Source organism: Saccoglossus kowalevskii, chromosome 19 (assembly GCF_978046115.1).
Source record: "Saccoglossus kowalevskii chromosome 19, keSacKowa6.1, whole genome shotgun sequence".
In the NCBI taxonomy this organism is placed as follows: domain Eukaryota; kingdom Metazoa; phylum Hemichordata; class Enteropneusta; family Harrimaniidae; genus Saccoglossus; species Saccoglossus kowalevskii.
Window position 1 is genome coordinate 2,206,174 of NC_140659.1, and position 15,372 is coordinate 2,221,545.

At 36.3% G+C, this 15,372-nt stretch overlaps 1 protein-coding gene, 1 long non-coding RNA gene and 1 pseudogene across 3 annotated transcripts in view; all 3 read right to left on the bottom strand.

Moving 5' to 3' along the window:
• The window catches only part of LOC100374363 (neurotrypsin-like), a 103,276-nt pseudogene extending 95,028 nt beyond the window's left edge, over positions 1-8,248 (bottom strand). The window contains exons 1-2 of the transcript XR_014927489.1: positions 8,241-8,248; positions 7,752-7,992 (exon numbers count right to left, since the gene is read on the bottom strand). The product of XR_014927489.1 is annotated as a neurotrypsin-like (transcript). The remainder of the gene's footprint in view (positions 1-7,751; positions 7,993-8,240) is intronic.
• Positions 8,249-8,453: 205 nt separating this feature from the next.
• LOC102803543 (uncharacterized) lies at positions 8,454-15,158 on the bottom strand. The gene is made up of 3 exons (XM_006820793.3): positions 15,017-15,158; positions 9,278-9,311; positions 8,454-8,833 (listed from the first exon to the last, which is right to left on the bottom strand). The coding sequence occupies exons 1-3, from the start codon at positions 15,086-15,088 to the stop codon at positions 8,454-8,456; spliced, it is 486 nt and encodes a 161-aa protein (XP_006820856.2). The 5' UTR covers positions 15,089-15,158.
• LOC144358582 (uncharacterized) lies at positions 14,261-14,554 on the bottom strand. Its single transcript, XR_013421881.2, has 2 exons — positions 14,387-14,554; positions 14,261-14,348 (listed from the first exon to the last, which is right to left on the bottom strand). It is a non-coding gene; the product is annotated as an uncharacterized LOC144358582 (long non-coding RNA).
• Positions 15,159-15,372: the final 214 nt, after the last annotated feature.

Genomic DNA, 15,372 nt, shown 5'->3' on the forward strand with positions numbered 1-15,372 from the left:
TTTCTAATGATATCTTCAGTTCTTTAATTGAAATGTGCATTGCTAACAGCGGAGCTATCTCAGCCGACAGGCTGCTTGTTAAATATTCTGACGTTTACTTGGTCGTATTTTGTATATACCACTCAGACACTGACAACAAGTACATGTATGTAAACGGGCCTTCGCTTCATTGTGGCCTCATTATGGCGACAATGTGGCATCAGCATCGCTTCATCAAACAAAGAAGTACTGTACTCATTTCCTCCAAACCTCTTGACCGCTTCCGCTTTTGACCGGTTAATTTCCGTTTTATTTTCGACCGTGCAAAAATTCGGACTACTAAAAATTTTCTGGTTTTCATAGATCACGGTTACTAGTTTAGTAACCGTGCATAGATGTTGAACAACCGTCAAAAGTTCAAATACTTTTTGTTTTAACTATCTATAATTATATGCACGCAATCTGACCCTTTGACCTAGATTTGGCTGGGATTGAATATTTTATTTTAGACAATATTCCGACGTGACGCACTGCTACAAAATGTATTCAACAGAAGTACAACATGGTTGTCTGGGTTTCTTTTCCTGATTGTGTTGAGTTTACGATTTGTATAATTATTGTTGTTTCCCCCCAAGCAGAAGACAAGCCGAAGGACCATGAAGCTAAATAGAACTCCCACGCATGGACGTGGACTGAGTGAAAGAAAATATTTCTAAGGCTAAAATAAAAATGACCTACTATTACACCTCTTTGTGTATTTGTCAATTTTGTATATATTTGGTATGACCGTATGATCGTAAATACCTAGAAAAATCTCGTCTTTCGTTAATAATTTCATTTGTTTGAAATGTCTACCGACCGTAATTTGTTTCTCCAAACGGTCCCGACGTCCGTCATTCAACACAATCAGCATTTATTTATCGCAGTTCATGGGGATCATGTCTCGTAATTTGCGGGCTGTACAAACAAATAATTAAACAAGTACTATTTATTGTATTTTTGTTTTACCTCGCGAAACTACAACAGAGCGTAGAGTTGTCGCGGTTAAATAGTCGCCTTGAAATCGATGGAACTTCAACTACTAGTATCCATTTCTCACCTTGAAATAAAAAAATCGAAGAGCATCGGGGGATATATTATTAACCAGTCTTACGAATCGCTAGCTTTATTTTATTCGAATTCATAAAATTCACGAGTTTTCGACATTTGTTGGCAACTTCCGCGCTAAAATGGTTGAAAATGTGGGTGTGGTTTTCTCGCAAAGTCCTGTTGATAATACGGACAAATATGGTTCTGTGACCCAGGTCGTGCTCCGATCAGGTGACTCTCAGCCAGTCAATGATGTTGTAACAAAACATATTTAACGCAAATTGAAGGGTCGTCGTACCATCCAATCTCCATCGTCGATTCACATTTTTTTTTTGTGCTGTGACAGGCTTCGCAATTATTCACTGAAAAACATCGGTATATTTTGACAAACGGATGGGATTTTACCTCAGTTCAAAAAAAGAAGAAAAAAAACAGGGCTGAGATACAAATCAGTTTTGCAAGTTGGGAAATAAGGTAAACCAGCCTGGGGTCGATGATTTTCAGTATCGAAGGACTTCCGTGTGAATCATGATTTTCAAATTGTTCATCGGCTGGTCATCAAATATTTACGGCCACACTAAATGGACACGTTTTTTTCTGAAGCCCAATAAATTATTTCTGCATGTCAAGCGCTATTCGATTTTTTTACAGGGCATGTGGCTCGTTTTCATTCGAAAATATATTTGTGAGAATACCTTTAAAGTACGTATAGACTGAGCTCAGATCACTGATCGTGACTTAACTTTGAGAATTGGTTGTCAAATTTTACCAGACCGACGCCACCACAACCATCCAATCATATGTTGGAAATGTAAGCACATGTTTTGGAACTTTGTATCAAGATGACTGGCGACGACGCCGACGCACCAGGCGGCGTACGTGTGTATTGCATGTTTTAGCACAGGGAGCCCAGGAACTATAATCAACTGTAGTACGCAGTCTCTATGAGCGCGGGGGGGGGGGGGGGGGGTATCGGCTGGTATCGAGTGGAAGAAATATTTCTATAGTCTATTTCTTACACTCGATACCAGCCGATACCCCCCCCCCCTCGCGCTCATAGAGACTGCGTACTACAGTTGATTATAGTTCCTGGGCTCCCTGTGGTTTTAGTAGTCCGGGCATGGGGTAGGACTCGGCTAAAACTAAACGAAACACAGAAAAATACTACCGAAATGAGGAATCTGAATCTGCTCTTCTAGCAGCAAATAAAATGAGCGAAAAAAGGTAAATTTTATGGCAAGAACAGTTTCACTTCGTATACAGCAAATTGTGTTGTATCAGAACGACGATTGCATCGTGTGATTTGAATTTATCACGATTTTCCTTCCAGTCAATATGAAACTCGTCACCTTGCCGATTGTAATGTACTTCGCAAAGTTTTTGGTGCCCAATACTCGCAACACTAAAATAATTAAACAAGATATCTTTTTAAAATGTCATTTTACTCTTGATCATATTATTTTATTCGCCTTGAATTTCAAATCGATTACATATCGAACTTCTGTACATGTTTTTGTCTACTGCCCTTCTGCGTGCAAATAATGAGGTCATACTCACGTCACAATAAATTGAAGCTGATGCCATGTTGATGCCATGAGACTGCGAAGCTGAGGCCACGATGATGCCACAAAATAGCGAGGCGAACACAGCTTCAATTTTCAATGACGCGAAGCTGATGCCACAATGATGCGATGCTGAGGCGACAATGAAGCCATGCGTAGGCGACAATGATGCCACAAAAGCCAAAGCTTCCGCGAGAACTGTACATACAGTACAGTATGTAAACGGGCCGGAACATAGTCAACATGCCAGTGGGACTCTGAAGGCCCCGGAGAAAGCGTCATCTTACAACATTAATGAACGAAATTTACATTACAATCTCATGCTTCCGAACAATCTGATATTTATGCTGGATAACAAAGTATACAAGTACTGTCTACGATATACTGCAAAATGGAAATAACATACCTACATACAATAACCAATTTAACCATTGTTGATTTTTGTACAAAATTCCAAGAACACAAAACAAACAACTGACAACAATCGACACAACAAAAACACTACACAGTCACTGTAGTCACACCAGTAAGAAAAAGATACTGTGGAGTTCATTGCAAATGTAAATACAAAATAAATGTCAGTGAATACAATATTTATTAATTTGCAGCCTCCATGGACAAGTTCACAGCCTCTAATATTGCAAATGCAACTGCAAATCTCATCAGGATTTCCACATGAAATTACACAGATAGAAAAAAAATGCAATATTAAGACAAGGAAAAATAATGTTTTTTTTGTCAAGGCTAAATTCTCTTATTTTGCGATATTTTTGTGAGTGTACATGTATGCATTATAATTATGAAAACTTAAAATGTAATCATTGTACAAATGTAAAGTAAACAAAATTATCGAGTGATTTTGGATTTGTTGGAAAAGTAGTCGAAATGCTGTGACATGGTCGAAGTGGTGGTGGGAATTACCAAGCCAGTTTATAAAACAAGCTGGTAGGCTGGTTGGCGATCCGCTCTGCTCAAAAACAAGCAACATCATGTTTTCAGCTGTTGCCATGGTAGGACATGAACATGAAGGTAACGTCGGTTTATAACTGAAACCGGGCACTGTATACGAAGTTCGCAAAAAAACGTTCAGTCTTTAGAAGTCACTTTATTTTATTGCTAGGGCGTATTCTGCTGTTAAATTTATTATTATTTATAACCGTTTTGCGATAGTATTTACTAGATTGAAGGCAGCATTTACAATTCATTCATAGTTCAAAGTTGCATTGGGATTACGTTGATACAGTGTAACAATCTTGGCACCGGTGATCTCTTATCAGTGTGCAACGTAGCCAAAATAAAAAAAAACATGATCATATGAACATTGCTATAATACAAGACTGGTAGGAGGTAATAAATTTGGGGCGAAAGTATTCAAAAATCAGTTTTTGGCTGTTGCCATGGCAGCGGTGAGTGAGAATTTTGAATAGGATAGTCAAACCAATATATCTGTTTATCTATGACATGATGTATAATGAATATTTAAAATTTGAAAATATTATCAGTCAAAACAAGTCAGAGATATGGGTCTAGAAGCCCATTCATTAAAACAAATTTTGAATCTTATCTGAAAAACAAAATTATTTGCATCAAGGTCCCATAATGTCTAATGTATATACCAAGTTTGAACAAAATCCATCTGTAAACAGCCGAGAAATTGTTGATTTTTAAGATTTTTTAGCACAAAAATTGCCGCCATTCGGCCATCTTGAATCAGATCGTAAAAACAATGAGGTGCATCAAGGTCCTATAATGTCTAATGTATATACCAAGTTTGAACAAAATCCATCTGTAAACAGCCGAGAAATGCTTGATTTTGATAATTTTTAGCACAAAAATGGCCGCCATTCGGCCATCTTGAATCAGATCGTGAAACAAATTGACGTGCATATGTATAATATTATGTATGATGTACGTATGAAGTTTGATTGTGATTGGTCCAGGCATTTCTAAGATACAGGACGCACGCACTGACGCACATACACACGGAGGTCAAAACATAAGTCCTCGTTTTCGGACTGCGTCTGAACGGGGACTAAAAAAGATATCAAAAAAGAGGTGCAACTATAAAAGAAGATATCAAAAAAGAGGTGCAACTATAAAAGAAGATATCAAAAAAGGGGTGCAACTATAAAAGAAGATATCAAAAAAGAGGTGCAACTATAAAAGAAGATATCAAAAAAGAGATGCAACTATAAAAGAAGATATCAAAAAAGAGGTGCAACTATAAAAGATATCAAAAAAGAGGTGCAACTATAAAAGAAGATATCAAAAAAGAGGTGCAACTATAAAAGAAAATATCAAAAAAGAGGTGCAACTATAAAAGAAGATATCAAAAAAGAGGTGTAACTATAAAAGAAGATATCAAAAAAGGGGTACAACTATAAAAGAAGATATCAAAAAAGAGGTGCAACTATAAAAGATATCAAAAAAGAGGTGCAACTATAAAAGAAGATATCAAAAAAGAGGTGCAACTATAAAAGATATCAAAAAAGAGGTGCAACTATAAAAGAAGAAATCAAAAAAGAGGTGCAACTATAAAAGATATCAAAAAAAAGGTGTAACTATAAAAGAAGATATCAAAAAAGAGGTGCAACTATAAAAGAAGATATCAAAAAAGAGGTGCAACTATAAAAGAAGATATCAAAAAAGAGGTGCAACTATAAAAGATGAAAAAAGAGGTGCAACTATAAAAGAAGATATCAAAAAAGAGGTGCAACTATAAAAGATGAAAAAAGAGGTGCAACTATAAAAGACGATATCAAAAAAGAGGTGCAACTATAAAAGATATCAAAAAAGAGGTGCAACTATAAAAGAAGATATCAAAAAAGAGGTGCAACTATAAAAGATCAAAAAAGAGGTGCAACTATAAAAGAAGATATCAAAAAAGAGGTGCAACTATAAAAGATATCAAAAAAGAGGTGCAACTATAAAAGATATCAAAAAAGAGGTGCAACTATAAAAGATATCAAAAAAGAGGTGCAACTATAAAAGAAGATATCAAAAAAGAGGTGCAACTATAAAAGATATCAAAAAAGAGGTGCAACTATAAAAGAAGATATCAAAAAAGAGGTGCAACTATAAAAGAAGATATCAAAAAAGAGGTGCAACTATAAAAGATCAAAAAAGAGGTGCAACTATAAAAGAAGATATCAAAAAAGAGGTGCAACTATAAAAGATCAAAAAAGAGGTGCAACTATAAAAGAAGATATCAAAAAAGAGGTGCAACTATAAAAGAAGATATCAAAAAAGAGGTGTAACTATAAAAGAAGATATCAAAAAAGAGGTGCAACTATAAAAGATATCAAAAAAGAGGTGCAACTATAAAAGATATCAAAAAAGAGGTGCAACTATAAAAGAAGATATCAAAAAAGAGGTGCAACTATAAAAGATATCAAAAAAGAGGTGCAACTATAAAAGAAGATATCAAAAAAGAGGTGCAACTATAAAAGATCAAAAAAGAGGTGCAACTATAAAAGAACATATCAAAAAAGAGGTGCAACTATAAAAGATCAAAAAAGAGGTGCAACTATAAAAGAAGATATCAAAAAAGAGGTGCAACTATAAAAGAAGATATCAAAAAAGAGGTGCAACTATAAAAGATATCAAAAAAGAGGTGCAACTATAAAAGATATCAAAAAAGAGGTGCAACTATAAAAGAAGATATCAAAAAAGAGGTGCAACTATAAAAGATATCAAAAAAGAGGTGCAACTATAAAAGATATCAAAAAAGAGGTGCAACTATAAAAGAAGATATCAAAAAAGAGGTGCAACTATAAAAGAAGATATCAAAAAAGAGGTGCAACTATAAAAGATATCAAAAAAGAGGTGCAACTATAAAAGATCAAAAAAGAGGTGCAACTATAAAAGAAGATATCAAAAAAGAGGTGCAACTATAAAAGAAGATATCAAAAAAGAGGTGCAACTATAAAAGAAGATATCAAAAAAGAGGTGCAACTATAAAAGAAGATATCAAAAAAGAGGTGCAACTATAAAAGAAGATATCAAAAAAGAGGTGCAACTATAAAAGAAGATATCAAAAAAGAGGTGCAACTATAAAAGATATCAAAAACTATAAAAGAAGATATCAAAAAAGAGGTGCAACTATAAAAGAAGATATCAAAAAAGAGGTGCAACTATAAAAGAAGATATCAAAAAAGAGGTGCAACTAAGGGAAGAGGTTCAACTAAGCAAGGGATTCATAATGCTTCTGAAGATCTGTAGAATCATGGTTTGTTGTACGAATAACAGCAAGAATTAAGATAGCAATAATAATCTTAGTTAAACTAAACACCAAATAGATCTAGGCAAAGTATAGCCAGACTGAGGGACACAAAATACACAGAAGCATCTTCATACAGAGGTCTAGGCAGATCTGAGATATAGATAGTCCTAAGAACACCGAATACAAACATTGAAATCTATAAATCCTTGTTGACAGATTTCTGGCAACTAGTATCAAACATTCAGAAATGGCTTAATCATTTATGAAACAGCTGAAAGTGCTGTTGACATGATGGATAACATAACAGCACTCTTGTAATGTTATAATGATGCAAAGCAACTCCTGACTTTCAAGTTCCTAATGGCTGCTTATTTGCATAACCATTTCAAGGTTTGAACTTATGTGGGTGCACGGCACATTGAATTGTTTTTGAATGACCAAGGTGTAACATCTTGAATAATCTTACCGGGGGTAGTTTGAAAACAGTTCCAGAACTTCATAAATTTCCCCAGGAGCAGGCATAACATGCAGTAATGTACGAAAGACAAAGCTTATTGAACTTGTAGAACATGATGATAAAACAAATGGTCGTCCCTAGGACCCTGACGATCGTTTTATATGCCTGTTGGTCCAAATCTGGAAATAAAACACTTCCCGCATGTGCATAGAATGTTGTATTAATTCAACCCCACACCAATTACCACTCTAACATCTCTGTCATTCGGGTACTTTAATGTTACGCCCTCTAAGAGTGTTCTGGTGAAACCCGACAACACGAAAGTCAGGATTAAGACCAACATTAACATTATATTACAGCAGTTATGATATAAACACCAAATAATGAGCATTGATTAATCAAACAAACAAAACCATGTAATGTGTGAAGTCACATGACTTACTAGTATTTCTACGCTCATAATAATTATATGGATTTCCCACATAATGCGTAATGCGACTGTTACTGTGTTACTGTCACTTATCCAACAGATCTCCCTTTCTTCTTTGTAATCAAATGACCGACATAAAAATTCTGTTTGTGTGTAACATTGATGTGCACACTCTTCAACTGAGATTCCGTCAATTTGTAGTGATATGTATGTGACAACAAAGTGTCCAATTGGACCCGAGGTATGAAATAACCTGTCAGATTGAAGATGTGCAAATACAGTGCAAAATAACACAAAATAACATATAATTACATGCACATAACTGATGGTGATTAACTCCTAATTTTATGTGATAAGTATGTGATTTCTTTATATAATACATTGTATTTTTTATTTTTTATATGTTTTTTTTGTGATTTTTAACAAATTTCATACTACAATGGTGTGTGCTTGGAACATATACTTCTATGAAAAAAACATTATGTATTGGATTGATCTTACAGTAACATTCTGAGTCAACCAACATTCAATGAAAAGCATGGTGAGACATGATATTTGTTAATATTATTGCTAAATAGTCAATATATATCAACAATAACATCATACATATTAGAGACGTGTTGATATGTGTCAATTATTCGGTATGATCAATAGGGAAAGCTTATAGCAACCTAGGAGCTTAAAACAAATGAGTTGTGAAACATGAATTATGTGTTAAATGTGTAGATTCATACCTTCCTGTTCTTTACCACGAGAATAGTTTTCATCTTGAGAGTTTGCGTCCTCTGTTGTTCTACATCCTTTATTACCCCGACTGTTTTTACCACGACTACGTCCACCGTGGCTACGTCCCCCAACACGGCTACGTCCCCCACTATCATCACGGTCATCACTATCATCACGGCCCCTACCACGTCCGCCACCACGACCAGAACGAGCTACAGTTATTGGCTCACACTCATCATCTCCTTCACTCTCACTGCTACTACTGAATAAATCCCCAACTGCTTCTACAGCAGTTTCAAAAGCATCTAGTATGCCACCGATTATTCGACTATTGGGTCTTCGTGGACCACTTCGTTTTTCACGCTGGACTGAATATGAAGAAAATATTTAGTGAATTAGTGGATAATCTGACATCAAAATACATGTATCCTTATGACTTGTTTTTGAAAGTCACTTACTGTGTGGCTCACACTTTGATAGTGTTGACGGGACAGTCACTATGTGGTTTTGGTTACTGGTCTATGCCACGGTCTCAAAATCCACTGGGGGAAATATAGTACACATGTATGCTATTGCGCTTCATGGCCCAGCAACATGTATTCACTAACTAATACGGACGAAAACTTTATTTTCATTTGTCTTTTTTTTTGCAATTCTCGCTAACAGGATAGATTAATGAAAATACGTGTTTTTTTTCTAAATTTCACATTAAAAAATCAGATAAATAATATAAAGTATTTTACAGTTTGTTGACATAGATTGATATTTCCGGCGGAAAACTGCGGGGCAGGCTATGGCTAAACTATACTTACCTTCGTCGTCTGCTTGCTGTACACTTCTTTCTGCCTGTGTAGAGAAACAAAAACATATACAAGTAACCTGTAGAATACTGTGTGGGTAATATTTTTTATATTGATTTTTGTTGCATTTGCAGCAAATAGTTACCAAACAATGAGAAATCTATAGGATTGAATATACCCCACAGCTGGCTTCACATACATTGTTCATAGTTCATATGGTGCTTACACCAGGATTTAATTACAGCACCTAGGCGGTATGTGGTTACAGCTTAATGTTCGAGTAATCGCAAGAAATTGACATGACAATAGAAATTCATTAAAGACTGCCACTCCCATGCAATTAACAGCGAGTGAAATTCCTGGGATTGAAACATATATTTTGAAGTCACTGGTGTAGGCAACGAATAACTGCAAGTTGACATAAAGACGAGGTAGTTTATTTAATCAGTGGTCAACTAGAGGCTGAAATTATAATTAATTTGTTTATTTCAATTTCTCCTGACGTCAAATAGAATACACTGGTGAAACACGGTAGTAACTGTGGGTGAAAGGATGTTTTGGGGTGTAGTTTACATTGTATATAGAGTGGTAGGGTCGGGTGTAATGTGTTCATTTCCAACTATTATGAAGTCACGTAGAATTTCACTTAATTTATTTTTTCTGACATGTTTTCAAGCATTACATGTGAATCCAATTTTCACTGCGCTGTGTCTCAATAGAGTATGAGGGAAATGGCATATTCACTGGAATTTATTTCAGGGGAAAAATGTTTTCAGTGATAATGAAGTATTATGACAGATACCCTCCCCGTGGCTTTCATTGCGTATGGAAGTTATTTTCACGAGTGATGCGGTGTATCCTGCTGCCGTACTTTCACGAGCGAAGCCACGGGGAGGGTGTGGGGTTCTGTTATTATACACATGTCCCATATTTGATTATTTCATATTAAAAAAAGAACGTGCAACAAACCGGGATAGAAATTTAGATCGGGGAACCCAATTGCCCATTAATATGCTCCAAGACAGTGCTGCGACCTAGCAACGCTTGTCAGTGTAGAACGCGTGTCGCTGTACGTGTGAAAATAAAATAATCAGACGTCTAATTTAAGTCATTGTCCGAATAAATAACTTGTGGATGTTTAAGCGCGGTGGTCGTAGCGCAGCGCGTGTTCGAATTTCATGTAAATAAACAATGTATTTTACACGCGTTGTATACGTCGCTATGAGTCCCATATTGAACAGGACGCGACACGACGACTGTCGCCCTTTAGTTGGGACCACGACAGAACCAGAACTTAAACTGGGCGACTACGATACACGGTTGATGTTAAAAGTTAAAAGTTCCTCCACAGATCTGTGCATTGGCAAACATGCCGTGCAACTGCAGTACTCCACTGACGGAATGACTTTCGTTGAAATCGGTCGTCGCTGACTCGTGAGCTGCACACTACAACCTCGTTTGTGATGTTGCTTGCTTGTCGTGGATGGACTGAGTCTTGGTTACCGGTTAAATTTTGCTAATTTGGCGTTGGTAATCTTTATTTGGAACCGAGTAACGCCGCAACGTCGCCAACAGAAACCTCATGGTATATCGATGTTGATGGTTGCGGCTCCATATTAATCGGAGATTTCACTGCGGGTCCAGGCAGCGGGTGGATCTTCCGAGAGCCCTTCAAGATTTATAAAACTCAGATTCCAGGTGGTCAACAAACATTAAGTTCTCCCAATCCTAGTATTCTATGTGATGTACATCTAACATGCCAAAAATGCTGGTGAACGATTTGAACCTGACAAAAATACTTGAAATAGATACCAGGAAGGGGAGGGGGGTAAAAGAAAAGTTATATAACATTTTATTATTCAATAATTTATTAAAATACATAAGTTTGTCCAACTCCCTGTGATACAACACCTCAGACATAGCTCATTGTACTCGGCTTGAGTGTGGGCAAAAAGTTACTATTTGAATTTTTGATATCTGTTTTCATTAATGAGAAAGTTGACCCCGAAGTTAAAGTAACTGTTCAGCAGGAATGGTTTTTTAACTCTTCTGTGATTTTTTTTGGCTTGGCTGATTTTGTCACGGTTCATACTTGACAGGCAGGTCGTACCATCACTAATTGGAAAAACAATCCTGACCCACCGCTACCATGGCAACAGCCAAAGTCTTGTAATAGCAGTGCCCAAATGATCATGCCTTTTATTTTGGCTACGTTGCGCACTGGTAAGAGATCACCGGCGCCGACATTGTTACCACTGTCAACGGAATCCCAACGCAGCTTTGAACTTTGAATAAAATGTAAATGCTGCCTCCAATATAGAAAATACTATCGCAAAACGGTTGGAAATAATACATTTAACGGCTGAATACGTCCTAACAATAAAATAAAGTGACTTCTAATGACTGCCATGTTATTTTGCGAACCTCGTATAAGGTGCCCGGTTTTAGTTATAAACAGACGTTAGCTTCACGTTCATGTCCCTTCCATGATAACAGCCGAAAACATATTGCTTGTTTTTTACCGGTTTTCATTGGCAACCGAAGTATTTTTATTTTGTAAACAAATTTTCGTCTGCTATTTTTATTCAGTTCAAATCGTTCAGCAACATTTTTGGCATATTAGGTGTACATCACATGGAATACTACGATTGAGAGAACTTGATGTATGTTGACTGATTTTTATCATAGTACGAAGTACCAGGAAGTTACTCAGTTCCAAATAAAGATTACCAACGTCAAATGAGCAACATTTGACTGGTAATCAAGATTCATGTAATCCATGGCTAACAAGCAACATCAGAAGCGAAGTTGTAGCATGCAGTACCAGTAAGTCATCCCGTCAGTGCAGTACTGCAGTAACACGGCATGTTTGCCATCAGCATTGTATTCAAACGAATCACGTGGTGTGCCGTTCTCGTTCAAAACCGGGATTCGATCAATAGGGGAGTCCCAATTAAAAAAACACATTGCAAATCATGCAAGTTCAACATTTTCAAACCAATATACTAAAACAGAAATGCTCAGAGATGCAAATGAAGGATAGATATTACTTTTCACTATACACATCTCTGTTGATACTATCCCTCACATTTTCTACTCCCAATTACTCCTGCGTAAAATGGACTAGCCTCTTCATGTTGACATTCAGACTAAAATCACGTGACAGGCTGTTAAAATTGGCTGTTGTATACTCTTTCGCCGGTCTGGAAAAGGTGTTTAATTAACTCACATTCAAGCAACAATGCAGATTTCCCAGTGGGAGTGAGACTATTCGACTCTGCCACTAAAAAAATAGGGGTGTTTTTAGCAAAAAACGAATAACCCTGGAATACACACAATATACTAAATTTCGGAACAAATCGTGCATTACTTACAGCAGCAGAATACCACAGAAATATCAGACGAAACATGAAAACACTATATATTGTATTTCAGCTTGAACCCTCTATATTGCAATTCAAGGAATTAACCCCATATGTGCATCCATTTCCCACCTTGGTATCACCCACCCCTGAAAACAAACTCTTAATACCACGCTGAAGCGTTTGGTAATAAAGTTTGGTTTCTTTGACTGAATAAAACACAATACGGGTGACTGAACAGCCTATGTGTTTTGGTCTGCTACACAGTCCTGCCTGAACAACACATAACTTCCGGTCAGTCGCTTGAGGGCGGTTGTTGGCATCTCTTTGAGTTTTGCTCGTTTTTCTGAAATCTACTCTGCAGTTTCCAATGGCCAGCTCTTATTTCTGGGTGCATGCCTTGACCAATTTCCTTTTTCATTCACATTTGTAGTTAATATGCTAAATACTATCCCAATATTTAAATATAGTTTAACTATGCTTTTCATTGTTTGGCAAAATCACTAAAACATGACAGGGACTATGTATTGACAATGACTTGTTTCAATGTAACCATCATTTTGACGAAAATATCATCTATTTTGTATGTAATATATATGGACGATAATGTCTCCATATACGACCACATGGGATAACTAAACGATACATAACTTGATGGACGATTTTAGTGATAGTTATATTAAAGCGGGAGAGTCGTCAGCTGCGCACGCGTGGGAATTGAGTCCATAGCGACGATAACAGTGCACGCTAAAATGCAAAGGCTCATGGGTAGTTGTAAATTCCCTCGCTTTAAAAGTTTTGGAAAAATAATAGTATAACTTAAAAAAACGTTGGAATGGGACAATGACGACGACCAGCCGCGACGGGCGTTGTAATTGAACTGTGAAGGGCGTGTAGAAGTTCAACAATATAACCATAATTTTTTTTAAACAAAAACTAACGCCTTGCTTGAAAATGCCCTCTACAGTTCAATTTTCTATCCCACACTCCTTTGCAAAATCCTATACGGAGTTAACCCATTTCTTTGGCGTGAACTCTTCATATGTACCAATGTTAAAATGATCACGACATATTTATATTTTCTTCCTATATTCGTATGAAAAAAACACCCACCAAAACGTACACCTTTGAAAAAAATCTACCATTTTAGCTCCTCAATCCTACAATACGTGAATGTTTTTAAACCCGAAATATTCTGATTCAGTAATTGGTACGCTGTTATTAATACTAAAATATGGTCAACCGAAACATTGCCAATGTGTTAATGTGAACGCAAGATAGTCAGATCCGTATCATTTTAATGACCAGACTAGCGAGAACACGGTGAACTGTTTATCAATTGAATGTTGATTCAAGATAAAGGTCAAAATATTTATCTACACATTGTGTAAGACACATCCGTTGTAACCTCAGGCTGGGTTTTTAGTTTTTCAAATAAAAATCTGTTTCAGTAGTTTTCAGGAACGCCCAGTCTCTTGATGGTGGTACACGATTCTACCCACTAAGCTAATTTTGGCAAAGAACATATATATAATATAACAGTTTTTAATTGTCACACTGTGGCATAAGCGACAGGGAGTTGAAATAAGTGTTTTTTTTAATAAAAATATTTGTCTTTTTTTTACTTTCATCATTCATCATACGTAGCTCCATGCTCTTATGTAACTATCTTATCTACCTACACCTCTATACTTTATGCAAATTTTAACCATTGATTAAACCTCAGACTAGTAATACAATTACTAGTCTGAGATTAAACCATGCAACTACACGCCCTTTGAGTTCTGTAGTTCCATGATTGAACATTATAGTGTATGGCCGCAATTATTATTTCGATATATATTATATCTGGTTGTCTGAGGTATCATAAGGGAAATAGCCCACATAAATTGGCCATGGCGAAACAAATAACAGGTCAATGCCCCAGATCGCTACGTCATGTGACGACATGAGTTTTGCGTAAACATACTTGTTGATCACATGCTTCCTGTGTGCGAGTAAATAAAAAAAATATTTAAAAAAAAAAAAAAACTTTTCGCATTTTTGCATATATTACTCATCACCCGAATCGCACGGTATTCCTGATACATGCATCAACGACCGTTCATGTGAACCTTGGCTGGCGTAGATGAATATTACTTGACCACAAGTTCATGATCAGACCATGGATGTACTAGTACATCCATGATCAGACCAATCTCAGTCGACGTTTGATCATGTACTTTGGTGTGTAATATTCAATCCCTAATTACAGCGGTGTTTATTGGTCCATGCATGGAGGTAAAAATAGATTCACCTCCATGGTCCATGGTACAGCCATTGTTTACAACTATCTAGTAAACCTTATTGTTTTTCCAGTATTGTGGTATAATTAAAACTAATAACTCACCCGTTGCCGTGGCAATGCAGATACTAAAGCCAGCATAACACACACTACCAAAATAAGCTTGTATGTTTCCATGGCAATGTGTTCAAATCTGGCACAAATTTTAGGAGAACAAGATGTGAGCTTCAACCCCTACACTTTGATAAAATTTATCTTATCGTTAAATATTGTGATTTACTTAATCCAACTATTCCATTTTAAGATAGGGGTGGTAACCACAGACGTTTTGAAGAAGTCAGATTATTCTAGTATATATTTTGTTTCAGTTTGACATTCAAAACAATATTGTGGTTACATATTATATCTATTATGCAAGAACTTAACAATTATGCGATTGTAAAATCTATATGTCTGAATAC

Bases quoted from the DNA above. Each gene is read 5' to 3' on its own strand.
- LOC102803543 (XM_006820793.3), bottom strand. From the start codon at position 15,088: ATGGAAACATACAAGCTTATTTTGGTAGTGTGTGTTATGCTGGCTTTA. The intron at 9,312-15,016 runs GTGAGTTATTAG...TTCTCTACACAG, and splicing joins CTGCATTGCCACGGCAACGG to GCAGAAAGAAGTGTACAGCA. The intron at 8,834-9,277 runs GTAAGTATAGTT...CTTCATATTCAG, and splicing joins ACAGCAAGCAGACGACGAAG to TCCAGCGTGAAAAACGAAGT.